The sequence below is a fragment of the Numenius arquata genome, chromosome 2 (genome assembly GCF_964106895.1).
Source record: "Numenius arquata chromosome 2, bNumArq3.hap1.1, whole genome shotgun sequence".
Classification (NCBI taxonomy): Eukaryota; Metazoa; Chordata; class Aves; order Charadriiformes; family Scolopacidae; genus Numenius; species Numenius arquata.
The window spans coordinates 6,153,245-6,181,167 of record NC_133577.1 but is presented as its reverse complement, the minus strand read 5'-3'; the positions used below and the strand labels follow the sequence as shown (position 1 = coordinate 6,181,167).

Here is a 27,923-nt window from a genome sequence, read left to right as displayed (position 1 = left end):
TGTATTCACTCTGACTATGTTATTGATCTCCCACCTCCTTCTTTACCTTTAAGTTGGATCTTCTGCTTCAGCGGTCAGCCCTGCCCTGGAGCCAGCGAAAGGTTTCCCACCTGACTCTTCCAGACTGTTTTTAAATCGGAATCCTCCTCTCTTTTCAATAACTTGCGATGTAAGATGTGAGCCAGTTCCAGTTCTGTAATAGCTCAAGCTGTCAGTAACTAACAGTCCTCTGCACAAATCTGTAACCCAAAGTTGAATTTGGATCGTTGTGTGTAGTTTAAAAATGTACCTTGGTGCTTGATTCTGGCATGAGCAGTTATATGATTGTATGAAGGCTGGTGTTTTCCAAGAAGCTTAATTTTTTTCATTTCTAGATTGCAAAGTTCTTAGGAAACTAGAGGACGTATGAAACTAGAGGACGTACTGGCCTAATTTTGAGAGGATGTTTCTGAGCTTAAATGCAGCTCACCCTGAGTTTATTAGGAGTCAGCAGAAAGAAGAAGAAAAAAAAAAAAGAATTTGCCAACTCCTTATACCAGGATAATGCATATATAAATAAAAGTATCCCAAAGAGCAATGGTGGGCGAGGAGACGGAGGGACGCTACAAGAATTCTTTCTATGACCTTTAAATAAGTGAAATGAGTGGGAAGCATGTCCCCTTCAGGACACCCATAAGGAGAATGCAGACTGAGATTAGTTGAAGATGTCTGTTGGATATTAGTGTGGATCCACCAGTGCACAGCTGCCAAAGATGGAATTACAGGCTGAAGGGGGGAGATGGTTCGGGACAGAAATTCAGACATGGCATTTTTGCCATCTGGTTTTGTTGGTTTCGCTACGAGTCCTACAGGATGAATCAATGAGAGGACTTATGCAAACTTGTCTGCCTGGTGTTGTTTCCATCACTAATTCAGAAGAGAAGTATCTTTATGGTGCATTGTTAGGGCAAATAAGAGTCAAGATTTTGCAGACTAACTTACTTTCTGCAGCCGTTTTTGATCAGTTCTTCAGGATAACCTGCAGCAAAAGAGCATTGATGTGGATTTGAAATTTAAATTGAGACTATTTCCTGGTGGAATTTTAAAAGGGTCTTCCTAGGGAGAGAGAAAAGTACTCTGCTGGGAGCTGACGTTGCCTTAGCTGGGGTTTCAGGAATGGTCAATGGAAAAAGGATTGTGCCCTGCAGTTTAGAACAAAACCATGAAACAAAATTGCACATTCACTAAATGTTTTCTGTTCTCCTGCCTGCAGTGACAGTGTGTGGGGAGATGCTCTAACCAGAAGAAACTGCTGCTTTGTCTGCAGGCAGCCCTGCCCAAACGCTCCCTTTTCTCTCTGGTGATGTGTTTGCATGATAGAGGGTCTGTGGAAAGATGTTTTGAATTGTCAGAGGAATGAATTAGCTTCATTGTGCTGTGACCTAAATAGGATCATCAGATCAATCAGTCTGCTGCTTTTCTGTCCTCTCCGGCTTAGGCTGTGCCGCTTCTCCTTCTCATCTTCCTCTGGCCCCACCGGGCAGCCCCTTTCCCAGAGCCGGTAGCCAGAAATCCCTTAGGACCCAGAGTCGCTGCTGGGGCGCTCTCTTTAAAGCAATTACCTGCTCGGTAATTAATTGGGCCGAGAGAGGCTCAGCACCCGGCTGCCCTTCCAGGCCGCTGGGGCACGGGGCCTTTGTGGCCTGTAGTGGTGGTGGCGGCTTTGGGATAAAACGCTTTTCCTCCTTTGTTTCCTCTCCCCCGTGCTTTCTCCTCCTCCTCCTCTTTCTCCTCCTCCTGATCCCAGGTTTCGTGCATTGAAATTTGGCAGTAGCCGGGGAAGTATCACGCTCCTTCACCGAGGCCGAGGTTGCGGTGAAAGGGCCCATTGTGAGGGAGCTGGGCCGGACGGGCCGCCTGGGACGGCCTTTGGGGAGGGAGGGAAGGAGAGAGGGGACACTTCTGTTCCCCTGAAAGATGCCAGGAGAGGGCCAGCCAGGACTGGGCTCTAAGAGGGGGAGAAAACCCCCATCTGATCATAAATTATTGGCTCCTGTGGTCTGCGGGGGTGGCGGTGGCTTCGACTCCATGTAAACAGAGTTGACAGCATGGATGAAGGTGGCCGGAACAGGCCACGGGTCTTGCGAACACTTGAGACATTTGGCATTTCTTATCTCAGGTGCTTGATGTTGCTTAAGGAGGGAAGTCTGGCCCAGAAGTAAAGCTGCAGCCTTCAAGGTGGGGTGGTGTTGGTCTGGGTGAGGCAGGAGCCCCGTGACCTGCAGGAAGGGGGCCATAACCCTCCTGGGGCTCAGGCTCACCCTGCGCAGCCCAGGGAGGGTGTGCTGGGGGTTGGTCCCCCGTAGCTGCTCCCCTCCGGACACTGTAGCATCTCAGGGGTTGGCAGGGAGCAATCCTGAGCATGTCCCCCTGCAGGCATGTTGGAAACAGCCACCCTCCAACATTTTCTTGCTCCCCAGGCTGGCTGCTGGAGAGTGGCACAGTGGAAACTTCCCTTGAGCGACTCATTTGTGTCCGCAGAAAGCGAAGCCGTCGATTTAATTGTTTTGAGAACATCTCCTTGCTAGTATTTCTACTTTCCCTTTTGCTTATTGAAGAGAGACTCCTTGGAAGAGCTCTTGTGGTGCAGTTCCCAGCTCAGTTGTATGGTTTTACTTTTTCTTTCCTCTTAAAATGTCATCAGTTCTATACAGATGTTTAAGGGAGGAATTTCCCCATTATCTGAATAAAGTTGCTAGGGCTTACAACTTAAAGTTTAGGTTTTGAGATGATGATACATCTGTTGGCAGTAGGGCGCATCGTTCCTTTCACGAACTTGATACATGTGTTGGGTTTACCTCTTCTTCGTGAAAATAAGTGGTAAAATTTGTCTTGATTTGTATGAGGGAGCAAGAATGGGTTGCTTTAACTGTTCTTGTGTTTTGGTTTGGTTTTGTTTATTTTTTTTTTTTTACTTCCTAAATTTCATACTGCAGGTGTGCATAGGCTCATGAGCGGCAACAGGAAGGAGAGCAGTTGATTATCACCTATTCGTTAGTGTCTGTGGACACCTGCTGCTGGGCAGCTGCTCTGGCTGTGGTTATGAACAACCCAAGTACATCCCTTCTCAACATTTGCCTTTTTATAAAAAAGCTCAACTTCTTCAATGGATCGGGGGCACTGGTGCAAAGTTCAGGGCGGTGGATTGTGAATGGGGTCTGGACAGAAGCCCCCTCCCTGAGGGGCTGGCTTGAAATATTTCTGTGGAAGCCGAATATTTCCAGATTGTTTCACAGGCGCTGATGTTTTATGCTGCCATGAATGTGGAGGGGTGACTGTCCCAGATGGCTGTCGCAGAGCAGGTCAGCTGGAAACCCCCTCTGAAGAGGGGAGAGGAGTGAAGGAATGGCTGCAGCATTTCAGGCACGCCATGCACAAGCAGCCACTCAGGTTCACTTCTCTTCTGGGTGTACATGGCCTCTACTAGAAATTAAAATCAGTTTAACCGCTCAAGGATTAAAAACTATTATAACGGGAACTAAAAAAAAGACACCGTTTTGCTAATGACTACATATTCATGATTTTGAGTGTGCTGTTCGGCGCTGCACCCTGTGCCTCTCATTTTCTTTGCTTCAGTCTCTGACTTGTTAGTTAGGAAAGAGTTTCTTCTGGGCCAAACTTTGTAACGTAAGCTAAGAATCCGCTCCGCTATGAAGTGAGAATTAGCATTTGCTGAAAATCTCCTTCGTATTTTCCTATATTCCTTGGGATGGTATCCTTGTGTGGTGGCAAGTGTGATCGCTGCTTGTAAGGATGTGGGGACTGAGGTGGTGGGTTAATATTAACTTGTCCAAGGTAAAGTAGGGAGACGTGTGCCACAGAGCAAAGTCTCCCCAGTCTGCTGCCCGTCTCTGAGTCATTTCCTTTTAAAAAGCTGATACCATGGAGTGTGTGCATACCTGCTGTTCATGCTGGGTTTATCCAGCTTTAAGAAACTTTGATTTTTTTTTTTCTATCAAGGTAATTCTAGGTGTGTTTTATGTTGTTGTTTGGTGGGGTTTTTTTGTGGATTTGATGGGCAGTGCTGGAGGCTGGAGTCCTTTATCTTTTTGCCTAGTGACTACAGTATAAATTTTCTCAAACTGCCCCATCTTTTCCTCCTCTTCTCAATGTAGAGAGGCGGGCTGCAGAGAAGCACACTTCATGCTTATTTCAGCTCTAAGAAAACTGCCTTTAGAAGGCAGTTGTGGTGACAGTTTCTTGTGACAGGAAAAACAGAAAAAAGTTTTAAGAAAGCTGGAATTTCATGGAAGCCTGCAGGTTTGTCTAAAGTGGGGAAGAGGTTTTGGTCATTGTTGACCTAATACAAGTAGCCAACTGGTCTTCCCTTCAGGGTGTCCCCTCATGATAGCCATTTTTGATGTTTTCCCTCTTTATCAGCATGACCAGAGGGAAAGTGGAAGCAAAGAGGTGGGAGGATGAAAGACAGACATCATCTTAGGCATTGTTTGTTGCTGGGTTGGAATAGCTGCCTCCATACTGGAGATCAGGGCTTGAGAACAGTGATCAAGTGCTTGTTCTCAGGCAGGAGAAATGCTTCAGGGTGGGCCGAAGATCCAGTAACAAAGAGCAACTTGGCACGCATTGCAGCCCCCTTGAAACTAGGAAGGGTTCCCTGAGCCAGACAAAGTACCCAGGATCATGTTGATACACAGGGGCTTGACCATGAAAAGGGAACAAAGTCTTGCTTCCCAGGGCTTGCAAGCCTCCCTGAGGTGCCATAAAGGCCTGGGGAAGAGTCTGTGTCACTTCCAGTTGCCCAGTGTCCCTCACATGCCAGCTTGAAGCTATCCCCTTCCCCATGGCAAATGCACGGTGTCTCCTCTTCCCACTTAGAGAGGCACTTCCTAAAAAAGATCACCACCACACTGAAAAAGGAGTTTACCACCCTCTGGGTTTGCTGCCGGAGTTAGAAACAGAGTCATTCTGGACTCGCCTCCAGAGTGTGTCCAGCACGTGTGCATTTAAAGTGGTTTTGATGATGTCTGGGTGATGGCAAATCCCTAACGGGGGTATTATTGTGTATGTGATTTTTTTTTTTTTTACCTTATTATCAGAGTTTGAGGCCAGAGGGATTTTTTTTGTGTGGGGTGCTTGATGGAAATCAATGCAAAAGCAGAGGTGCCTTCCCTGCTGTTGCTGCCGTGGCATTATGGTCTTCTGTCCCTTTGGCAGAGGTGAGCCAGTCAGAATGTCTCTTGGACCATCTGGGGACACCTGCTGCTAATGGCAGTTTTGGTGTCAAATCCGTATTGTAATTGTAAAATCTCTGGGTTTGGAAAACACCGATAATAGTAAGATGCTGATAATGGCACGTTCAGACAATGATGGAGCCACTTCGTTTATGGTCTGTTCTGCGCGGTGCCGAGTCTCAGATATTCGGTGAAACTTCGTGAAGTTCCTGTGGAGCATCAGGCCGGATCCTGCTGCAGCTCTGGGGTCAGGCTGAGCGCCCCCCCCCCCCCCCCCCCTCCCCGCTGCTGGCATTTTTCTTTTTCCTGAGGAAAATAAAAATCCTTTTCATTGTTAACCCGAGGGGGGTTTCCTAAGCTTGCTTTGTGAGGGAGGGCTTGCTTCTTGAGCCTGAACATTGTGCGAAGGGCATGCCCCGCTGAGCACATTGATTCAGCGCGTAGCGTTTTCTCTTTAACTTCTGCAAAATCGCGGTTCGTCCCTAGGAAGGATGGCCGTGGACCTCTGTACACATAGAAATATATATGTATTTTTTTTTTTAAGGCATGAGGATATAGTATCATGAGTATATGAGTATATATTGTAGCATCTCAAAAAAGCTGGGCTCTGCGCACAAGTTTGGTTTGATGAATACCAGGCTCTCCATTAGCCAGAAATAACTCGATTTGGTTTTCCGTGGGTCTGGTCTGAGAATGACGCTGATGAGAATAAATCGGGAGCGTTACTGAATGAAATTCAATATGTAAAATTAGTGGGCTGATGTCCCAGGCAACGGCAGTGACTGCTGGGGGGGGGTGGGGTGGGGGGGACAGTGAAAGAGGGGGGCAACGGGGAGCGGGGAGACTGCTGGTTGCAGCCCTTAATAAAAGTGGGAGCGAGAGGGTAAAAGAAAAAAGGGGGGGGGGAAGGGGGGAGGATGGGAGCGGTGGGAAAGCCGGGCATCCCGATTTGCACGAAAATGCAAGTCTCATTTGCAAGTGGAAGGAGGCTGGGGATGGAGGGAGGGCGGGCTACCGGCGGGGCGGGACGGGGGGGGGGGACTGCCAGCCCGGCGGCGAGCACCGGGGAGGGAGGTGCAAAGGGCGGGCGGGGAGGGTTGGGAGAGGGGGGGGGGTTGGGGGGGGGAAGGTGCCGGCGTCTCCCTCCCTGTGCTCCGGCGGCAGAGCCGGCTGGTGCCATGGGAAGGAGAGAAATCACCTGCAAACTCGGTCTTACTGGAGAACCCGAAGTTGGAGAGCGGAGGGAAGGACGAGAAGAACTGAGTAGTAAATGCAGCAAGAAAGCTTCATTTTTTATTTTTTATTTTTTTGGTCCTGTGAATAACAATTAACTTTTTTTTTTTTTTTTCTCCCATCCTCCTCCTGCTTTGCATGTTGGCGCTGGCTGTTTTCAGCCCACAAGGTTACATGTGAGGAGGAGAGAAATTCAGGGTAAAGAATTGTAAATGGTTTCGAGCATCAGGAAGATCTAGGTGGATTCAAAGTTGTGGTTCCAGGAAAAGAAAGGCGGAGGGGAGAAGCCCAGAGAAGAGAAATTTGGTGTGTAGAGTTTGGCTGGGCTCGCTCTGGAGAACAGTCACCTTTCTGCTGCTCCTCCTTTTTATGGGATTTAAACTCCAGGATCGCGGTTCAGCACCTCGAAAATGGTGGTTTTCATCAACACAAAGCTTAAATCTCTCATGAAACTTTTCAAGAGGAAGAGTAAGTAGTTGTGCGCGCTCCCCATCCTTTCAGGAGGCAGCCGAGTCCTGCAGGAAAATGTGATTCCCTTCGGCTTGGCTCCTGCTTTCCTGGCACCTCTTTTTTAAGTTTATTTCATTCTCTTCTCCGTTGAATGTTTTGTCCTGTGCGGAATCAGCCTTATGAGGTGCTTCAGGACGTCTGCTTTGGGGTACGGCGTTGCTTTTGAAGTCCTCTGTCGCGGACGGTGGTTTTGAAGGACCCAAACTTATCGGTGTGACAGGAGCAGCTCGGTGACAAGGCTGAACGTACCGGTGTCACCTGCACGGGTGTCCTGCTGTGTCAGGGCATCCCCCGGCCTCCTTCAGACATCCGTCCACCTTTGCTCATGCAGCTGCTGAGCGCTGGTCCAGCTATGGGCTTGTATCTGTAAGGCTTGTTCTGAGCTGAGTTGTGGTTTTTTAAAGATGCTCTAGTTTCTTCGTGGCTTTTAAAATTGTGAGTCTCCATTTAATTAATGAAAACAGACAAATTGCACTAGAGAGAGTAGTTTGCATATATCCACTTTAATTTTGGTATGGCTGGACTGTGGGGACCGTGGGCTTGGCGGCTGGTGTTTCCCTCCTCCTCCTCTTCCTCCCCCGGCCTTAATCCCCTCCCTGCCCCCTGCTCAGCCAGGGGATGGCGAGGGATGCTTTCCGGGCAGGTCATTGACTATACCTAGCACCCTTTCTGTAATATCGGGATGATTGATGCTGTAACCAGGTAGGTGGTGGTGACTTTTCAGTTTGTCGTGATTTAGGTTTGACCTCCAGTCAGCAAGGACAGGAAAAGCGGGCACAGACTGAATGTGTATCTGCCTTGTTGCAGCCAATATGTCCGCGAGAGAGGGGGGATGCAGGACCAAGCCATCTCAGAGATGAAGAGACCAATCAAAAGTCGTCAAAAACCTTTTTTGAGGTCGGACACTAAAAGTGAGGAGAGGCAGTTGAGAACCGTCCTCCGGCCCCAAGCCCTTTTAGGACAAAACAGGCATTGAGCGTTATGGGGTTTGAAGCACAAGGCATAGCTTATTTTCTTTAACGAGTACCAGTTATTTCCATCTGAAATGATCTGGGTGGTGTTAGGGAAAGAGTCATTTTTTCAGATGACAGGAGCTTCTCAGCTTACACGGAAGCTTGGTAGCTTCTCCTCTGCTGCCACGGAGGCACCAGCCAAACTTCACCAGGGGATGCTGCAGGCAGTAGTGCCCCGGGGTGCGAGAGGAGATGGGGAGGCAGCAGCCGGGTGGGTGCCTGGGAGGCAGCGTGGATGCAGGGGCTCTTTCTGCTTTGCGGAGCTGGAAGAAAGGATGTGCTGGATGAAGGCAAAAGGGTGCCTGGTGAGATCGTAAAATGTGATGCCCAGCTGCCCTCTTCCTGTTATTACAGGGTGGAGGGATAAGGCCGTTCAACTGTAGAAGTTTTTATTGATGATAAACTTTAAACAAAAGGTAACGGCTGTCTCTCGGGAAACATCCGTGATAAACAAATATTGGCAATACATGCTTTGGCTGATTTATTACTGGGCTGGCTGTAGGGAACTTTGAGCAGTGTCAGTATTTTATTTTCATGCCTGTGTTGGCTGCGAAGAGGTGGCCGGAGCAATCCCTCTCCAGTGCTGTTGTGCTCTGAGCAGTATTTGCCCAGGGAGTTGCTGTTCTCCAAATCTGCTTTCCACTCATGGCAATGGAAAGGAGCTCATTTGTTGGCTTCACTGGAATTTTTGTTCCTGGTTTGAGCAAGCATGAGGTCAGAGAACGTTATTTCCTGATACAAATGAACCTGTCGTAATCTCTCATGGTGGTTGTTATATTCCGGGTGTCACCCTTGAGCAAGAGGAAACTATCCTGCAACACACCGCACCTGGTGGGATCGGAGGACTGGGAAACTCATCTCGTTTGGGAGCTAGAGAGGGGGGAAATAGACTTGTAAGTTAAGAGTAAATACAATAGCAAATATAAATACGGGAAGAGGCAAAGGTGTTTCCTACATAACACGGGAGAATAAATGTAAACTAGAAATGAGAGGAGGGTTTTCAACTGTCATGAAGTGAGGTTCTAGAAAGTGTTTCGATGGGACTATGGTGGCAAACAATTTTTTTTGTTTTAAGATGGTGCATGACAAACTTAGGTGTGGGGTTTCATGATACAGCTATCTACAATAGCATTTAATTTCCTTATTATTGTCTCTCTCTGCAGCTGTTTCCAACCTAGATGAAGAGAGTAGATGGACCGTGCACTACACGGCTCCGTGGCACCAGCAGGAGAATGTGTTCCTGCCTTCCTCAAGACCACCTTGTGTGGAGGACCTGCACCGACAAGCCAAGCTGAACCTCAAGTCAGTACTGAGAGGTAAGATGCTGCTGCTGGCACAAATGTGTCCTAAAGGGACAGTAGTTCCCACCACAGTCTTCACAAACATATCCAAATTGCAAGCTTTGGAAAAATCTTAACTTGTTTTTCTGCCTGCAGCACATCAGGAACATTAGTGGGATTTACACACTCAAATGTAGGGATAGGGCACAAATGCTTTTGCTGTCAGGAGAGAAGGGAATCTGTTACGTGACAGAGCACTCTGGAATGGAAAAGGCAAAAGCCTGGCGTCTTTTGGCCATTTCCGTTTAGTCTTTGGAGCGTTTCCAAAATGGTACCTTCTATTTCAGTGAGACTTGAGTTATTCCATTTATACTTTAGTGTAAGAGCCACATCAGAGGTGTTTCATTTGGTGATTTTTGTTGTTGTTGTTGTACAGTGTCATTTCCAGGGATGTGGCTACTTGTGAGAAGTCAGAAAAGGCATTGAGGGCAGAGAAGGGACATGGGGAACCAGGGCATTCACAAAGGCTCTTTCAGTAGTGTAAGTTTTTTCTTGCAAAAGGGTGCAGCGTGGTTTTAAGGACCAATTTTTATCCTTAGCAACTTAATTGGGGGTGTACCCCTGCAGTCTGGCATGGGAGGCATTGTGTTGTGTTGGTGCAGCCAGGAGGACAGGGGCAGGCAGCCAGCAGGGAGGACTGCAGAACATCTGTCCCTGGGCCAGAAGTAAAGTGTAAAATTACAGCTTAACATCCGTGTTCTGGAAACGGTTAACCTAGATTTTTCTTTACATTGGCTATTCAACAAAGAGGTTTACCCTGCAAAGAGCCGACTCGTTTCAGGTCCCTTTTTGTTTCAGCAGGAACTGCAGGTACTTGATACCTTGCAGAGTTAACCCGATTTAAAAGAACATTGTGAACTGTGTTTGTTTAACACGACATTTCTGCAGAAAACTTCATTTTGTATGTCTGAATAGAGAAGTGTTTGGCTGCCATGTTTTATTTCTCTTGCCATTTCTCCAGTTAATTGATTTTCACCATCTCTTACTAAGTGCCTTTTGTTATCATTTAATAGGGGAATCTTGACAGCCAGTGTTATTAGCTCACGCATGGCTCAGCAGATAGCCTGGGTGTCCTCTATATTTATTATTGGATTGATGCATTTTTGCAGCCTTTTAGCCTTGATATGTTTACTGTTCCCTTGCAGGCACACTTACCAGTTCTTTACAAAAGGAAAATATTTGCCTGCTTTAGATTATAAAGAATACTGCTTGTGGTTAGCTTTTTGTAAACTTTAACAACTCATTCTTCTATTTTTCTGTTCTCTGTTTGGGACTATTATCAAAGAAAACTGCGCAGGCTAAAACATTGCTCTGATTTTCCTGTGTTTTATCAGGATTGTATCTCAGGATGTATAGTTTCATCTATAAAAAAATTTGTATCTAACATATTTGTGTGAAATTAGTAAGCATGATTCTGTTACCTGCGGCTTCCCCCAACTTGCATATCTGAAGTTATTTCTGCTGGGATTTTTCTCTACAACAGCAACTTATCAATTAGCTATTTCTGTTAAACTGGCTGGTGTACACAGTGTAGGACTCCTTGGTAATGAACTGGACTTCAGTTTCATGTTTTCAGGGTAATGACAGAGAGAGAGAAGAAATGCCTTCACCAGACTCAAATTGTTGACATACATGTTAACAAAACCCTGCTTTTATTTTATTTATTTATATATTTAACTGCAAGCTCTTTTCCTAGGCCACGTTTATTCCCTAAGAGCGTTTCTAAAACAACTCCTTGCTGTGGCCTGTAGCTGTCCTGAGTAGCTACAGCATGAATTTAACACAATTTGCAGTCATTTCATTATTGCCTTTAGGGTTTCTGAGTAGTAAGAGAGGCGCTAACTAAAGTTCTATCAGTTTTACTCTGCTGCTGCTTCAGCCAGCACTGTGAAATCAGGAAGATGCTGGTGCTTCTGATACCATTTGGGGAACTGAGTTAAAAGTTGTGTAGCCAGAGCTGAGCGTCATTCGATGTAAAAGTGCTGTAGAAATTGTCACGTAATTGTGATGATTGCTGAACTGCTTTTCCACCTGCTGCTTTAGTGGGTAGTAAATTGTCTAGCGCTATGTGATTGTAACATAGAAAACCTTGAGGAAAAGTAGTCGCATGAGAAGCACCTGGGCTGTCATGGGAACTTCAGTTCTGCATTTCTTGGCCTCATGGTGAAGCTTGCATTTTGACCTCTTTTTTTCAACCAAATGCATTGGTCGAGTTGAAGTGTGAGGCAGCAGAATGGCTGTGTGTGACCTGATGTGCTGCCTGGGTGGTGGGAGCAGACAATGTTGAATGACAAAGTGCACCGCACTCTGTGGTGATGAATCCCCATGTTCTCCAGAATGCGTTTATACAAACTGGAAAGGAGTAGAACAAAAGAAAAATTAAATTTGTTGTGGTAAGTCAGAGATAAAGTAGTGAATGTGCATGGCAGGGGAGAAATACTTAGGTTTGATAATGGAGGAGACTTCCTTGCAGTAGGGATACCCAAACGCTGAAATAAATTTTGGGGCTATGAAATCATTGGAGGTTATTTAGAACAGATGACAGAAACACCACTCAGAAATCATTTGTATTTATTTGATCCTACCTTTAGAGGAGGTTGGGAAGGAAGAGATAGCCTCCAGTGGTCCCATCTAACCTGATAACATGGTCCTGAGGGCTAAATTAATAGCTGTGGTTCCAACCATTCAAACACACCTGTTTGAAAGTTTTCCAGTCCTGTTCTTGTTTAGGTTATGAGATCTGACATTGGTGGTAGATAGCAACTTGATTGCAGACTATTAATTTGTTACTGCATTCATTGCCACCCCAGTGAATGAGAAAACTAAGTATAAAACTTAAGTAACAAATAGCAATTTGCACGTAGAATACAACAGTCATTTAAACCACCTGTAGAGATAGTGAATGAGTAAAATCTTTCAAAAGAATTCAAGCAAGGTATTGCTTTCTATCGAGGTGTTTTCACCCATCTAATACTAACCAGATAAAATCCCAGCTTGCTTTTAAGATAATGCAAGGTCAAACCTATTTATTCTGGTACAATTTCAACAGCTCAGCAAATTTTTGACTGCATGGGTCTGGTTAAAAAGCCTAGTGAAATAGATAGGAACCTTTCTGTTGTCTAGAATAAACTTTAAAGCACCACTTACAGAGCAGAAGAGCTATTATCGTATATTTTCATAGCTCTATCCCTAACTTTTTATTCTTAAACAAATTTAAGAATAAGCAATGATATCTAACTTGTCTTGAGAGACATCAAGTACTCTGCCTGGTGACCTCTACACACTCTACATACCCTTACAGGAATTGGTGGTGTGTTTGGAGGAGGAGGAGATTTTTCCTTATTTTTTTGTGCAGTTGATTATTTTACTTTGTATGTTATATATTGAAATGTCCACTGCTTTTATCGCACTGTGGAAGCGGATGCAGCATGTGATGGTAGATGTTGCACGGGGAAATTTTTTAGATTTTTATATCTGTCAACCAGACTTTTACCCGTTGAAAACAAGGGAAAATATTGTGCTTTTCCTTTATGAAGATACTTTCAAGTATATATGGTGAAATCTTGCATTTGAGTTTGTTCGTAACCAGGGTAAAGCTTAGTGCCTCCTGAAGTGGCTTAGGTGCCACCTCAAGTTTTAAAAGGACGATGTTTTCCAGTAACCTGAATTAGATAATGAAGTTCCTGGACAGTTTGTGATGCACAGTATAGATGTTCTGGAGAATTTTAATTTTATTAAAATCTAAAGTTTTCATTGACTAAAATCAGTGGCTTGAACATGTTTGACCTAGGCTGCGTTACTACATTTTAAATGGAAGCTCTCGGTTGCCTTAATCTGTGGCTAGAACGGAAGAATGAATTCAAGTGCTCTTCAGAATCATGGTACCATTGTAATATGACTTAAATGTTTACAAAGTGATGCAGTTCTTTGGTTGTGGTTGCAGATCCCATTAGTTTAAATGTGGTATTTGCTCTGGATACAACAGGCTCTCCCTTTCTTTTTGGGGGAGCAGACAGGACCTTGGACTGCCTGGTGGAGCAGATAGGTGACACGTTGGATGTCAAATGTGCCATCCAAGGTGTCTGTTTCCTTTCCCTTGGGGCCAAGCTGCTCTAACTGGCCTTTCCTGAGAGCCTCTCTGAAGTGGCCTCTTCCTCATGTTTTCATGGTCACCTTAAGAAAGGTGTTTTCCAGCGTACAGACATTCAGGTGGAAACAATATTGACCCTTGAGAAGTGTTGTGTTGGCCCCGTTCTCCACTTCACTGTTTCTTCTGAGGGAGTCGTGAAAATTGGTGATGAAGATGATGGGTGGGGAGGAAGAGCTGTGGCTCTTTCTTCATGCCACCAGGATCCTCAAGTCAGTCCTACCCCCTTGCACTGTGTGCTCTGTTCCAAGGTTGAAGAACTGCTTGACTTGTTTAGTCTCGCATTGCCAATGTCTACTGGGTGGCTGGACAGTAGCAGAGCTATGAGTTCTGGTTAATTTGCTTCATTTTCTTATAAGGCAGACCATTATCTGTGCTGAAGGGGCAAGTGCCACGTGCTGCAGTGTTTCCTACAGCTTGTCCCCGTCCCTAAATAAGTCCCTAAAATATAGCTGTCTTCAGCAAGGATCACTGATACAACAGCATTAGTATATAGCAATGATGCAAATATTGGGGTGGGAAGAGTAAATTGAGACTAATCCTTGTTTTGCTAACAAACTAAGACTAATCCTCGTTTTGCTAAGTAATCTAAAAACGAGAAGCAATAAGGCATGAAGCATGAAGATGGAGAGGAGACAGAGCACTGTTGTAGTGTTGCTTTAACTGCTTGGAGCATGTCTGAAGTGTCCCTGTCTGCCTTCTGGACAGGTTAACGGTGTGTTCACAGGTGCTGGTCTGGTCCAGTGTCCTAAAAGAAAAGCCTAAAGTAATCTGGAATGCACTGGCCTCGGATAATTTTGCAAATTATTGATGAAGTGAAGGAACAGGAAAATTTTTCGTCACGCCCCTGAACTCTCTTTGCTTCTGCATTTTTTGAATTATCCTATATTCTCCCTCAAACACGGATATAAGTCAATTGGATTGATGGGGGGCAGAGAAGGATATATATGGCCCGATTTCCAAGGGGCAGTTTTCTTCCATTTCCAGCAATTAGCAGTGTAGAGCACTTTTGATTTAAAAAGAAATAAAAAGTGGGAGAAGAATGAGCTCCGCTGTTGCTTGTTGTGTCTTGTCCATCATGAGTTGGGAGAGAAGAGGCATAAAGGGAAGGGACAAAATAATCATGTTAATGTTAAAGGGCAAACACAGCCAGACTGAAATGATCTTGGGCTTTCAGGAGACAGGCAGTTCTTGAACGGTCTTGTGTGTACTGTCTCTGTGCGGTTCAAGTTGCAGAAGAGGGACAGTATCTTGTCACATGCCACTGGTTACTGCCTAGGCTGGCTGTCCTTCCCAGCGGCACACAAGGAGTCAGATACATCCTGAGGAAGGCGTACCTGTAAATAGTGGTAAACCCAGTAAATAGGTGATTTTCGTACTCTTTTAGACTGCAGCTGCGAGACTATATGCACAACTGCCTATACTTTGTGCCTTACCCCCCCCCCCCCCCCCCCCCCCGCCCCGTAATCAACCCCTTGTGTTGATTCAAGCTATGTACATAATATAGGGCTCGTTGTTCCAATGTCTGTGATGATTCATTTATTATCTCATCTTCAGAAGAGCTGGATTTGGCTGACTGTAGCTTCTGTTTAGCTTTGTTGGCCAAATTCAAGGAATGTATTTAAGCAGCAGTGATTGAAACACTTGATTTGTTTTCCAGAAGACATCTGGTTAGCATTGTCAAATAAAACCGGATTTAAGTAGTTACTCATAAAGCCTCCATTATGTCTTGCTGCAAGACCCTCCAGACAGGTATGTGTTTAGCCTTTGTTTTCTCGGTGCATCTGCCAGATCACTGTTCAGATGAGCAATATTAGGGTCAGCCCTACTAGTCGATAATCCTGCTGAGAAGATTATGGACTTAAAATAATCTTATGTTTCATTAAAGAGCTGCAAAATAGGGGGGAACCACTTCATATTAACAATAGATCTGGTTCAGGTTCAGAAAGATGTCAAGATGTGAGCTCCCTACCAACTGGAAACCTTAATGAAGTGAAAAACCATTAAAGGCTAGGGATAGAACATATGTTCCGGAAAGGCCTTTGGAGCCGTAAAATCAAAAAAATAGAGATCAACTTATTTCTCATTATTTTAGTTTCAATAGTTAAGTTAGTACAGAGGTTCTGCCCATGTATCTCGCCCTCTTTACTGTTCCTGAATTAATTCACAGTACATCTGTTGATGGTTTTGGCCACGTTCCATGCTCCAACTGTCCTTTCTAATAAGGAATTTTTAAAACTGAATATTCAAATGAAACTAAGCAGAATTTGACCGGGAGTCTACACTCTGCGTGTCTGAAGGCTGCTCTTGTGCTGAAAAACTGAGCTGCTCAGAAGTATTTTAGGTTCCCTATTTTTAGATTATGTAGTGCAGTGCTGAGTGTAAAAACATACAGGGGTTGTTACACGTAGATAAGTGAAAACAATTCCAGTGAAAGGGTTAAAAGAAGACAAAAAAATGTTTCAAAATAATACCAATGATACTCTTTATTTCTTAAACCAGATTAATGTGTTTTCTTAATGTTTTATGGTACAAGTCAGAATCAGTAGGAGGATTTAGCTGAAAGATTATTGAACCTTACCACATTTCAGATCTGTGGAGAGAAGAAGTTTGAACTGTTACTGCCTGTGGTGTAGTTGTTTCCGTGCCAGGTAAAGCAACTTCCATCACAGGGAATGTCAGACTTTGAGTTGTTTCCCTTTTTGCTCTTCTTCCTCCTCCCTCTCTCAGATTGGGGTGTTACAAATGCTTGCTTACAGTATTTTAGATAGCTTTAAGTGTCCTAGGAGAAAAAACAATAAAAACTCCCTTCATGTTTTTATATTAGCTATGTTCAGTTGCCTAAGAAACAGCAGATATCCATAAAAATGCTAGAGGAAAAAGTGGGGAGAGTGATTTTTAATGCCAGCATCAAACATGCAAAAGGAAGCAAATAAACTGCTACACTTCAGACATCTTGTCACCACTACATGTAGTCATATAACATACTTGCAGAAATTTAAATTAACTCAAGACAAACAGTGATAATTATTTTGAGAGCTCCCCAGTGACAGCTTGTTAACAAATATGATCTGTAATGGCTGTTGCATTTTGGTGCCATTAGAAGGGTCTGCTGCATGGCTAAATCATGCAGATTACCTGGGGAATTAAGGGTGGGATTAAATTTATTTGTTTTTTAAAGGTTTCAAGAAAAGAAAGGAAGGAATGATCAAGGTGTTTGAATTAACTTAAAGGTATTTTCACATTGTGGAGTTCTTGTTAGTTTGGATCCTCCTTAAAGACTTGCATCTGATTTGGGCATTTGAAAATAACTAACTGCACGCTTGCCTTATTTTAATGTTGCACTTTTCATGCCCTGTCCTTGTGCTACATAAATACGTTTGGTCACTTTCAGTAAGATTTCTTTGAAGTATCCGTTCAATAGACTTTTCCATTGCAGAATCCAACCCTCTTAGGGTCACCTTCATTCCATGGAGCCCAGGACATCTTTGTTTCTGGGAAATTCCGCACAGCATCTGTCATTAAAAGCTACCTGTGTGGCTGGGCTTGGCAGCTTATTCAAGAGGGGGAACACACGTAACACTCTAAAAGTCTGATAAACCTTTCTTGTTACTCGTCAGATAAGAAGGCCATGCAGTAAACAATTAAATTTTGCTGGTGGGTTAAAACTTGCCACTTCATATGGCACTTGTTTGTGGAAGAAGTGTGTCGGGTACCAGTGTTCACTGTCTCCAGGCTTGTCTTATGCTTTTCCATACATACTGGTAAAAATAGAGATCTAGAAATAGCGGCGTAAAATTGCATTTTGGGGGGAAGGGAATAACAGGGAAGGCAGGTGGATTGGTAAAGGCTGGTATTAGCCAAAACATCTAGATTGAGCCGTTGAGCAGAAGTTTTTTCAGCTGGGCTGCCACGGTACTACATCTGTTGAAATTCCTGACCCGTTAAAACGGGAGTCTGAACAAAACAGCGTGCTGGATATATCGCAGCTGAAGTTCATGAACTTGCTTTGCAGTCAGCATCGGTTACAGTTCAGTTGTTACACAAGTGCATCATTGCTGTGGCTTTACAACATATTTTAGAGCTTTGATATAGAAGCACTCTCTGTGATAGTCAAGTTTTGCAGATGATACGGGGATTTATACATTTAAGGGAAATGGGATTTGATCCAAGCTGAGTGAATTTTTTTGGGAGGAATATAAAGTGGTAGAGGCAAGCTGTCTGCCTCATATTTAGATCCAGGGACAAAAATAGATGCTGTATTGGAATTAAATTGAGCTGCTTTTTTTTTGAAGTCACATTTAGCATGAGATATTTGTCAAAAACGAGGTTGCCTTTGTATAGCTCTGCTTTTATACAGCCTGTTCCGTCCGCACGAAGAGAGCTGTGCATTCTTACCCCCAGTGTACAAACGAGGGACTCGAAGTGGCGCAGAGCGAGAGGCAGTCGTTTTAGTTAGCTTTACTAACAAAGGAGACCTTTGAACTAGGGCGTGTGTTTTAATTACAGTCCCAGGCATGATCATTCTCAGCAAGCATTTTATCTTGAAAAGTTACCTCCCTGAAATTGCCCTGTTAACTGCGTGGTCCGGAGTTATCCTGGTCTGACCCACATCTTACTGAAGCGCTGGAAGCAGGCAGAGAGGCAGCTGCGTCCCCAAAGAGGTCCCAGTTTGGTAGGTGTGCTCAGAGCATGTCTCAGTCCACACTGGGGTGACCAGTCCCACACAAAACCTGCCTGTGGCTGTTACATTTCGGGTGGCAAGCTTTTTGCCTGGTGTTTATACCACACTCTTAGGAAGTTGGAGATTTAGCTGGTGCTCACCCTTAAAGAATATAGATATGTATCTACGTGAAAAATCCTTTTGTAACTTGCAGCACTTTTTAATTTTAAGCATCTGTTGGATAAAAGGCTCGTAATCCTCAGAAACAGAGATGTTGAAATCCCTGTTACGTTCTGCCCCTCATGCAGATGTCTGCAGCCTTGGACCCAGCTTTGGTTGCAATTCTTGTCCTCACCATGTGAGTAAAGGCACCTCAGGTTATTCCGTATTGTCTTTCGCTTAGAGAAGCTAAGCCCAGAGAAGCTGTGTCTGCCCCATCCCTGGAGGTGTTCAAGGCCAGGCTGGATGGGGCTTTGAGCAACCTGGTCTGGTGGGAGGTGTCCCTGCCCAAGGCAGGGGGGTTGGAACTGGATGATCTTTAAGGTCCCTTCCAACCCAAACCATTCTATGATTCTGTGATTTACCCTGAGGTGCCTGGCTATATACCTGTGTGCTGCAGGCAGAGTGTAGATACCCCCTTAGACTCTAAATTAGGAGGCACATGCATGAAATTTAGATTGTGTCGTGTCTGTCTAGCTACAAAGTTCTTGACTGGATCTAACCTGAAGTGGTTTGCTCCGGTGCAGCGATGCTGGGTTGGGAATCCAGGTCTTCCCACGCCTGTCTGTCACCAACCCACGAGGTTGTCTGAGCTCAACTAGAAAAACAAATTCAAAAGATGCATGAAGTAAATTAAACTGATACGCAGATTATTTTTTTTTCCAGCTTTGAAACAGAAGAATCTTCTAAACCAAAAAGCAGTGATACAGTACATATTGTGATTGTTCAAGCGCAGTGTAACTTTAATGGGTAATTTTTAAAAGTTTGCTTTTACAAGATTGTACTACAGTCTGTCTGGTTTTAGGTGAAATTTGTAACACTTGTAAGGTAGTGTTTGCAGTTGTGACTTAGGCGAGGAATGTGGTTTGTGGGTATTTACAGAAAAACGGCTTGGCTACAATGTTTGAAGATCTAAAAAAAAAGAAGATTTCTGACCTCAGGGAGTAGAGCAGTTTTCCAGTGATATGTGCGGTGAATGGATAAATGTGTTTTAATATACTAGTCAGCAGATTTATTTCTGTAGTTGACAGTTTAGCTGACTCTTGCAGTTAATAGCCTCTCGCTAGTCCGAAAAAAAAGAAAAAAAAAAAAAAATCCCACTCTACAAAATACAAGTTAGAACATGAAAGGCTCTGCCAAGAAGTCACCCTGACTTGAGCTGAGATAATTTTTCAAGCATGCAGATGCAGCTGTCAGCTCATCACTTGTCCCTTCCTGCTGACAAGGAGACAACAGGGGATGGTGCAGAGGCAGGAGAAGTGTGTGCTGGTCTTTCTGCTCTCTCTGCACCTGGGGGTTCTGTTCCGATGGCTTTGGGCAGCGCCTTTGCTCCTTCAGGAAGCTGCCGGTCCAATTGGCATTTTTTCTTTGGGTTTTAGTGATTCGTTTCAAATTGCAGGTGCTGTTCTTGGATACGAGGCAAATTCAGATGTTTCTGGGATGCTGTCTTTCTGTCTTTCATTGCTTGACCCATCCAGTGGGATGGCTTCTTACGCCAAGCCAGAACTATGAAAGGCTGAGGGACCTGGGTCTTTTTAGTCTGGAGAAGAGAAGGCTGAGGGGGGATCTGATCAACGCCTATAAATACTTAAAGGGTGGGTGTCAGGAGGATGGGGCCAGTCTTTTTTCAGTGGTGCCCAGGGACAGGACAAGAGAAAACGGGCACAAACTTGAATATAAGAAATTCCACCTAAACACGAGGAGAAACTTCTTTCCTCTGAGGGTGGCAGAGCCCTGGGACAGGCTGCCCAGAGAGGTGGTGGAGTCTCCATCTCTGGAGACATTCAAAACCCACCTGGACATGTTCCTGTGCAACCTGCTCTAGGTGGACCTGCTTTGGCAGGGGGTTGGAGTAGATGATCTCCAGAGGTCCCTTCCTACCCCATATCATTCTGTGATTCTGTGATTTAGATGTCTGAATAACCTTGATGCCAAGTTTCTAAATTTATACTTGTGAGTATTGTGGTAGTTTAATTGTTTAACCAGTGTTTTTACTGGCTACTAATAAATACTTAGAAACATGTAAAAGTGGATTTTTTTTTTTTACATTAAACTCTTGAGTACATGCTTGCGAGAGTGTGTCTGAGCGTGTACGTGTGTAGCTACAGAGCTTAAGGTCTGATCCTGCAACAGTTACGTGAGCAGTGTTTACTTACACAAGTCATCTCATTAGGGCTAATTTACTGAGTGATGGCTGCACGTTCAGGCCTGAGGCATGGAGGAGACTGGTCCAGAGCGGTGCCAGAAAGCTGTGGCTCTGCGCTTCTGCTGGGGGAGATGTCCTAGGCTCAGGTGGGATCCAGCCCTGAAAATCAGCACCTGGAGCCTTTTTCCGTGCAGCCAGGTCAACACAGGGCACCCCGAACCCCGCAGGCAAAAGAATAGTCTTATGAAGAAACTGATGAAAAATGACACTTAGTTTTGCACAGTTCCATTACAACAATAATAATAAAAAATAACATGGAAAACTTCTGAAAATTACCATTAATCCATCGTCCTCTGACTAATTCTGCTGCTGGCAGGGCAGTGCATTTTTCTTCATGTACACTTTGAAGATACTTTGACTGGTTTTAGTGGTAGGAAGCTCTGCAGGTATGAAACGTTAACCAAATTGGTTAAAAGAGAAGGAAAGAGACAACACACCCAGTCCCCTCCCAGCAAACCTGGTTTTCCATAGTGGAGCAGTGCGGTGTGTAGGTCTGACCAAGGAGGACAAGGTAAACGTTAATCCTGGTTTTTCCACGGTAATACCATGTCAGACAAATTACTGAGATATCAGTGCTGTGCCTTCTGGAGGGGTGGAGGTGGAGGTATCAGTGCTGTGCCTTCTGGAGGGTGACTGGAGGGTGGCCAATGTGACGCCCATCTACAAGAAGGGCCGGAAGGATGATCCGGGAAACTATAGGCCTGTCAGTCTGACCTCGGTACCAGGAAAGATCATGGAGAGGATCATCTTGAGTGAGCTCTCACGGCAAATGCAGGGCAGCCGAGGGATCAGGGCCAGCCAGCATGGGTTTATGAAAGGGAGGTCCTGCTTAACCAACTTGATCTCTTTCTATGACCATGTGACCCACCTTCGCGATGCGGGGAAGGCTGTGGACGTTGTCTACTTGGACTTTGTTAAGGCCTTTGACACCGTCCCCCACAGCGTTCTCCTGGAGAAGCTGGTGAATCATGGCATAGGCAAGCGTACTCTTCACTGGGTAAAAAACTGGCTGCATGGCCGTGCCCAGGGAGTTGTAATTAATGGGGTGAAATCCAGTTGGTGGCCGGTCACCAGTGGTGTCCCTCAGGGCTCAGTTTTGGGGCCGGTCTTGTTTAATACCTTTATTGATGATCTGGATAAGGGGATTGAGTGCACCCTCAGTAAGTCTGCAGATGACACCAAGCTAGGTGGGAGTGTTGATCTGCTTGAGGGTCGGCAGGCTCTACAGAGGGACCTGGACAGGTTGGATCAATGGGCCAAGGCCAGTGAGATGAGGTTTAATAAGGCCAAGTGCCGGGTCCTGCATTTCGGTCACAACAACCCCAGGCAACGCTACAGGCTTGGGGAAGAGTGGCTGGGAAGCTGCCCAGCAGAAAAGGACCTGGGGGTGTTGGTGGACAGCTGGCTGAACATGAGCCAGCAGTGTGCCCAGGTGGCCAAGAAGGCCAACGGCATCCTGGCCTGTATCAGGAATAGCGTGGCCAGCAGGAGTAGGGAAGTGATGGTGCCTCTGTACTGGGACCTGGTAAGGCCTCACCTCGAGTGCTGTGTTCAGTTCTGGGCCCCTCACTGCAGGAAGGACATTGAGCTGCTGGAGCGTGTCCAGAGGAGAGCCACCAAGCTGGTGAGGGGTCTGGAGAACAAGTCATATGAGGAGAGGCTGAGGGAACTGGGCATGTTTAGTTTGGAGAAGAGGAGGCTGAGGGGACACCTCATTGCCCTCTACAACTCCCTGAAAGGAGAGTGTAGAGAGGTGGGTGTTGGCCTCTTCTCCCAAGGGAATAATGACAGGACCAGAGGAAATGGTCTGAAGTTGGGGCAGGGGAGGTTTAGATTAGATATTAGGAAGAATTACTTTACTGAGAGAGTGGTCAGGCCCTGGAACAGCCTGCCCAGGGAGGTGGTGGAGTTGCCATCCCTGGAGGTATTTAAGAAACGTGTAGACGTGGAACTTCAGGACATGCTCTAGTGCCTGAGATTGTTGGGTTGTGGCTGTTTGGGGGTGGGGTTGGGTGTGGTTGTGGGTGTTTGTTTTGGTTTTGGTGTTTGGTGTTCTGGGATTTTTTGGGTGTGTTTTTTTTTTGTTTGTTTGTTTGGGTTTTTTTGTTTTGTTGGTTGGACTCAATGATCTCAAAGGTCCCATCCAACCAAAAATATTCTGTGATTCTGTGATTCTATTCACTCCGGTGATTTATGGTTCAAATTATCATGTAAGAGTACGGTTTAAAAACACATTTTGTTCCATCGTGCATCTCCTGAATATCGTATCTACCCTGTTCTAATAACTGTGGAAATGATGAGGGGGCCTTTTAAAAGGTTTTTAACCACATTTCCCACATACTTTCTTCATGCTTAACTAAAACCATCCTGTGAACAGCAAAACTCAACTTCAGGTGAAATTTTCTTCTCTGGTAAGGGTTTAACTTGTACCACATAAATGGGGATAAATTCTATTATAATATAATCTGACTACAGTCATTTTTTTTAAGCGATGTTTATAATACAGAGCGGGTTTTGAAATTTAATGTATCACTAGTATTGAAGGAGAAGGACAAGAACTAACCTATGGTTTTACCTAGCCAGAAAAGCACCCGCAGGGCAGCAGGAGGTGATGGCAGCATCCCTGTGAGCTCAGCCCCCAAGGGGAGGTAGTTCCAGCCTTCGTGCCATGGCACCACCCAGTGCAGCCACCGACTGCAGTTGCCAAGCCAGTGGCTCTTTCCTGGTCCCCCTGGGCAAATGGCCAGTGTCTGTGTAAACAAAACCAGCTCGTCTGGGGCACAATAATATTATTTCACTTTTCAGATGGGATACATGCAAGCTTATGACTTCGAGCTTGACTGCAGCATGTGCTTCAGATTCCAGGCACATCCTCAGGAATGGGTGTTTGTGTCCTGCCTGATACAGAACTCCTGACAGTTTTTAGGTGGAAATACAGAAAGGCTGTGCATCTTTCTTGTGTATTGGATAACGTGGGTAATGGCAGCCCTGCCACTGGGTGTGAGTGTGTATGTCCCTGGCTCACTTAGAACTAATGTATTGTCGCATTCTTTAAACCCAAGATTATTAACAGCTGGAACTGGCTGTATCCTTCTGCTCCCTAGTCAGCTTTCCGTCTCTGAAATAACTTGCATAAGAACTTTTTCACTAACTCAGTGTATAGTGCTCCTCTCTGGGATTGTGGGAATAGGACTAGGTATTGCTCCTCTGGGAAAAAGAAACGTGTCTGTAGTCTTTCCTAGAGTAAGAACTTCTAGCTTCTTCCTGGGTATATTTTACATAAATAAAGAAACATTTATCAGAAAAATACAAACCTGATTGCTTACAGAAGGCCATGTGCACCTTTAATAATAGCGATGAGGTGGGGGTGGTGGTGCTTCCAGCTGGAACAGTTTTCAAACACCCTTGGTCTGGCAGCGACAGTGGCTTCAGTTAGATGCAGTGATTGACCTCCTGTTGCACTTGTGGGCTGCCTAAAACTTCTCCCGAGGTTTGTTGGCTTCAGGTGCAGTCCAGGGTGTGTGTTTCCTGCTGTGCTGTGAAACGTATGGTGACAGTATGTAAATAGAACAGCTGTTCTTGGGGGCGAATCGCCTTTTTGTTGGTGTGGTTCACCTGGCAGTTAGTAATTCTCTTGGCGTCTCAGCAACATTGCTGCAATAGCTTCTGATGTTACATGGATCTTCTGTTGTGGACAAATGGAGGTTGTAAGCTTGATAAACTGCCATTTTTTTTTATTGTCAGTCCACTTGAACTTGTGGTGGACTTGAGACCTTCAGTGTTGACTTCCTTAAGTTTTTGGAACTCTTCTGGGTTTCATGAAATGCACCATTCATCATCTTCATCTCCTGGGGTAGGAGAATAAATAAGGTCAAGCAATAAATACCAGAGGGTGGCATCTATCACACTCTGTAAGAGCCCATCGCCCTTGCGGTGTGCTGTGATGCCTGATGTCAGAGTCATAGAAGTGACCAGCCAGGACCCCGGGCCTTATCCCAAAAACCTAAGGAAAAATAACTGCATTCTTACGTATCCCTTAAGTTGTCTTTATGTTTGTTTGTGGTGATTATCGACTGATCTGAAAGAAAAACTTGCAGTGTCTAAGTTGACAAGTTGGGGTGTTACCCCACGCCACAAGTTGATACAAGCTTTATTCTGCCACAGCCTGCGCATCCCTGTTGATTTGTAGCTCAAACTGACAAACAGCCCATCAGGGATGCTCACGTTTGTAAGCGGTATGTGCTGGATCTGGCTGGATCCAGTGCCAAATTTGGAAGGGCGGTGGAGGAATTTGTTTTATTGAGGTTGCTGGCAGTCATTTTTCACCCCCCTCCTGAAGCACAGCAGCTGTTTGCCAGATGTGTTCAGTGTCGGCATGCTCACACGTGTGAAACAGGTAAACGGGGCTACCAACCCTCTGTTCCTGAGACGTAGCAATTGATCTGCATCTCCAAACCCCACCACGCCACCCTTGGTCCTTGAATTCTCAGAGGAGTGACAGGTTCCTACCATACTGCCCTTTTTGACCCCATGTGGAAACATGTGATAGGTCAGGACGTACATCTGGCTCTGCAGGAGATGGCTAGTTGTCAGACTCTAAGCTTGCCCTCTCATTGTGCATGTTCAGATACAGGGGAGTCTGCATTGATTAGCTGTGGTTGTTCTAGGTCATTTAGCCCATCACCACAGAGTCCTCCAGACCTCAGAAAAGGACCTGGGGGTGTTGGTTGACAGCTGGCTTGAATATGAGCCAGCAGTGTGCCCAGGTGGCCAAGAAGGCCAACAGCATCCTGGCCTGTATCGGGAATAGTGTGGCCAGCAGGAGTAGGGAAGTGATTGTCCCCCTGTACTGGGCACTGGTGAGGCCCCACCTCAAGTGCTGTGTCCAATTTTGGACCCTTCGCTCCAAGAAAGACATTGAGGTGCTGGAGTGGGTCCAGAGAAGGGCAACGGAGCTGGTGAGGGGTCTGGAGAACAAGTCTTATGAGGAGCGGCTGAGGGAGCTGGGGGTGTTCAGCCTGGAGAAGAGGAGGCTGAGGGGAGACCTTATTGCTCTCTACAACTACCTGAAAGGAGGGTGTAGAGAGGCTGGGGTTGGTCTTTTCTCCCAAGTCACAGGCAATAGGACAAGAGTGAACGGCCTCAAGTTGCACCAGGGAAGATTCAGGTTGGATATTAGGAAAAATTTTTGCGCTGAAAGGGTTATTAAGCCTTGGAATGGGCTGCCCAGGGAAGTGGTGGAGTCACCATCCCTGGAGGTATTTGAAAGATGGGCAGACGTAGTTCTTTGATATGGTTTAGTGATGGTTTTTGTCAGTGTTAGATGGATGGTTATTGGACTAGATGATCTGAAAGGTCCCCTCCAACTCAGAATTCTATGGTTCAGTCTGAGAAGCATCTGAGCAAACAGGAAATATACACTGGAGTTGCAAATTGTAACTCCATTTTATCATTTGCCAGGCAAAAGTCTCTCTAAAACCTTGCCCTCAATATAAACATGGCATGTTTTCCATTTTAAGGGATATTAAAAAGATCAAGATAGGGAGACAGATGATACAATCACAGAAAGTTGTTCTCCAGCAAAGTGGTGATAAAAGCGCTTTTTGTCATCATAATGCCTGTGTGTTGTGCAGAAATTTCAGTTCCTTAGACAGAAATGTACCAAATACTTAATTTTCTTCTTGCTTTCCTCATCTTTCAGCAGATTCAGATATCTGTCTCTGGAGATGTAAAGCTAACAGTTTGACTGGGCTGATGAGTTTGGTTGCTGCATCTTGAACATTTAATTTTTCCTTATGCTCTGGCGTCTGTTATTCTGTAGCACAATCACACTGAATATCAATTAGGAGGCGGGAAGATGATGGTGCAAAACTTGGGTGGGGGGAATGAGATGCTGAGTGGGATTTTGGCCATTTTGGGTGGGGAATGCATGTTTGCTCTGAATTCTTTCTGAACTTCGAAAACTCCAGTGTTAAACTACACGTGCTCTGCAGCGACAAGAGGTTCTGAGATCCCCGTGATTTTGCATTCCTCTCTCCAAAATCACAATAAATGGACTCTTCCGCGGGCAGGAAGACAGGACAAGTGGTCAGTGCCAAAGTTATTCAGCAGATGGTGCTTGAGTAGTGAGCAACATCATCGTTTCAAGTGTAAGGCACATAATGGATGTCTACCGGCCTGGCAAATGAGACCCCCGGTGTTACCCACATGCTTCCGTCTCCCATCCTGTGAGATGCTGCCATCTGTCAAGACACCGAGCCAGGCCTCAAATAAATAAATAAATCCCTTTCCCCCTTCTTTCCAAAGCTCTTGCCATCTCCTGGGTTCAATAAAAGCCGTGTGTATATATACTGCGTGGGGGGCATATGTCTATAATACATGCGACGGAGGGGGAAAATATAGATGCAAACATAAGAAACGCATCTTTGGGTTCTGTTACTTGGGACGGACGATGCCAATGCACGGTAAACTTTTTCAGGAAAACACTGTGTACTTTTGCAAGTGGATAGTGCACCAAGCGTAAACAGTAGTGGCTCTTATCGGGAATTAATCTCCTCTTTCTCTGTCTGTCGGCAGAGTGTGACAAGCTGCGGCGGGATGGCTACCGGAGCTCGCAGTATTACTCTCAGGGCCCCACCTTCTCCTCCTCCTCCTCCAGCGCGATCTGTGGAAGTTACCAGGACGATTATGAAGAAATTGAGCAAAAGGTAATGGTTGGGGGGGGGGAAGTGCTGGAAAGAATATGTGATCTTGGTGCAGTTTAATTGCCTGCCGTGACATTGTTCAAATAAGGTAGGGTTTTTAGAAGATTGTAAAGATGCTTGTTCCTTTGAATTACAGTGGTGGGACGTCATCTGACTTCCGTAGAGTCAGATCTCTTAAAAGCCTGGGTTCTACCCATGCATTGATATGAAGTTCCCACTGGCATGGTAAAGGTGTGAAAGCCAGCAGGAGTTTGGTGGTGTTCTGGAGGGAAGACCCCACTGAGGGCGGCTGGTTTGGATCTGTTAAGTGTTTACATTGAAGTAGCAGGAAGAGTTGTTCACCAGCCATCGGTGTGTTCGCGTTGTAACTGCAGCACGTGTGCTCTCTGAATTGCTGATACAGGCAGTTACGCAGCTTCATTAGGTAGAGGCTTTGTCCTGATGCATCACAACTGTTTGGGTAAAGGCATCCAGGAGAATGAAAGGTTGCCCGCGATGTTGGATTTATCAGCTTGCTTTCAGTTTTGCTTCATGGTTTTCATGTTTCTATGCCCATTTCTCAACTCCGTCTACATTTAGTTTATAATCTAGAAATGAATTAAATCGTGAAAAAGAAGGGACAGTTGAGCAAAAATACCAATAAAGCTTTCAAGACAT

The 27,923-nt window shown here is 45.3% G+C and overlaps 1 protein-coding gene across 1 annotated transcript in view; it reads left to right on the top strand.

The window, feature by feature from the left end:
* NHSL1 (NHS like 1) overlaps positions 1-27,923 on the top strand; it is a 192,665-nt gene that overhangs the window by 132,555 nt on the left and 32,187 nt on the right. Inside the window, exons 2-3 of the mRNA XM_074168281.1 lie at positions 9,151-9,303; positions 27,139-27,269. Coding sequence (XP_074024382.1) covers positions 9,151-9,303; positions 27,139-27,269 — 284 coding nt within the window. The remainder of the gene's footprint in view (positions 1-9,150; positions 9,304-27,138; positions 27,270-27,923) is intronic.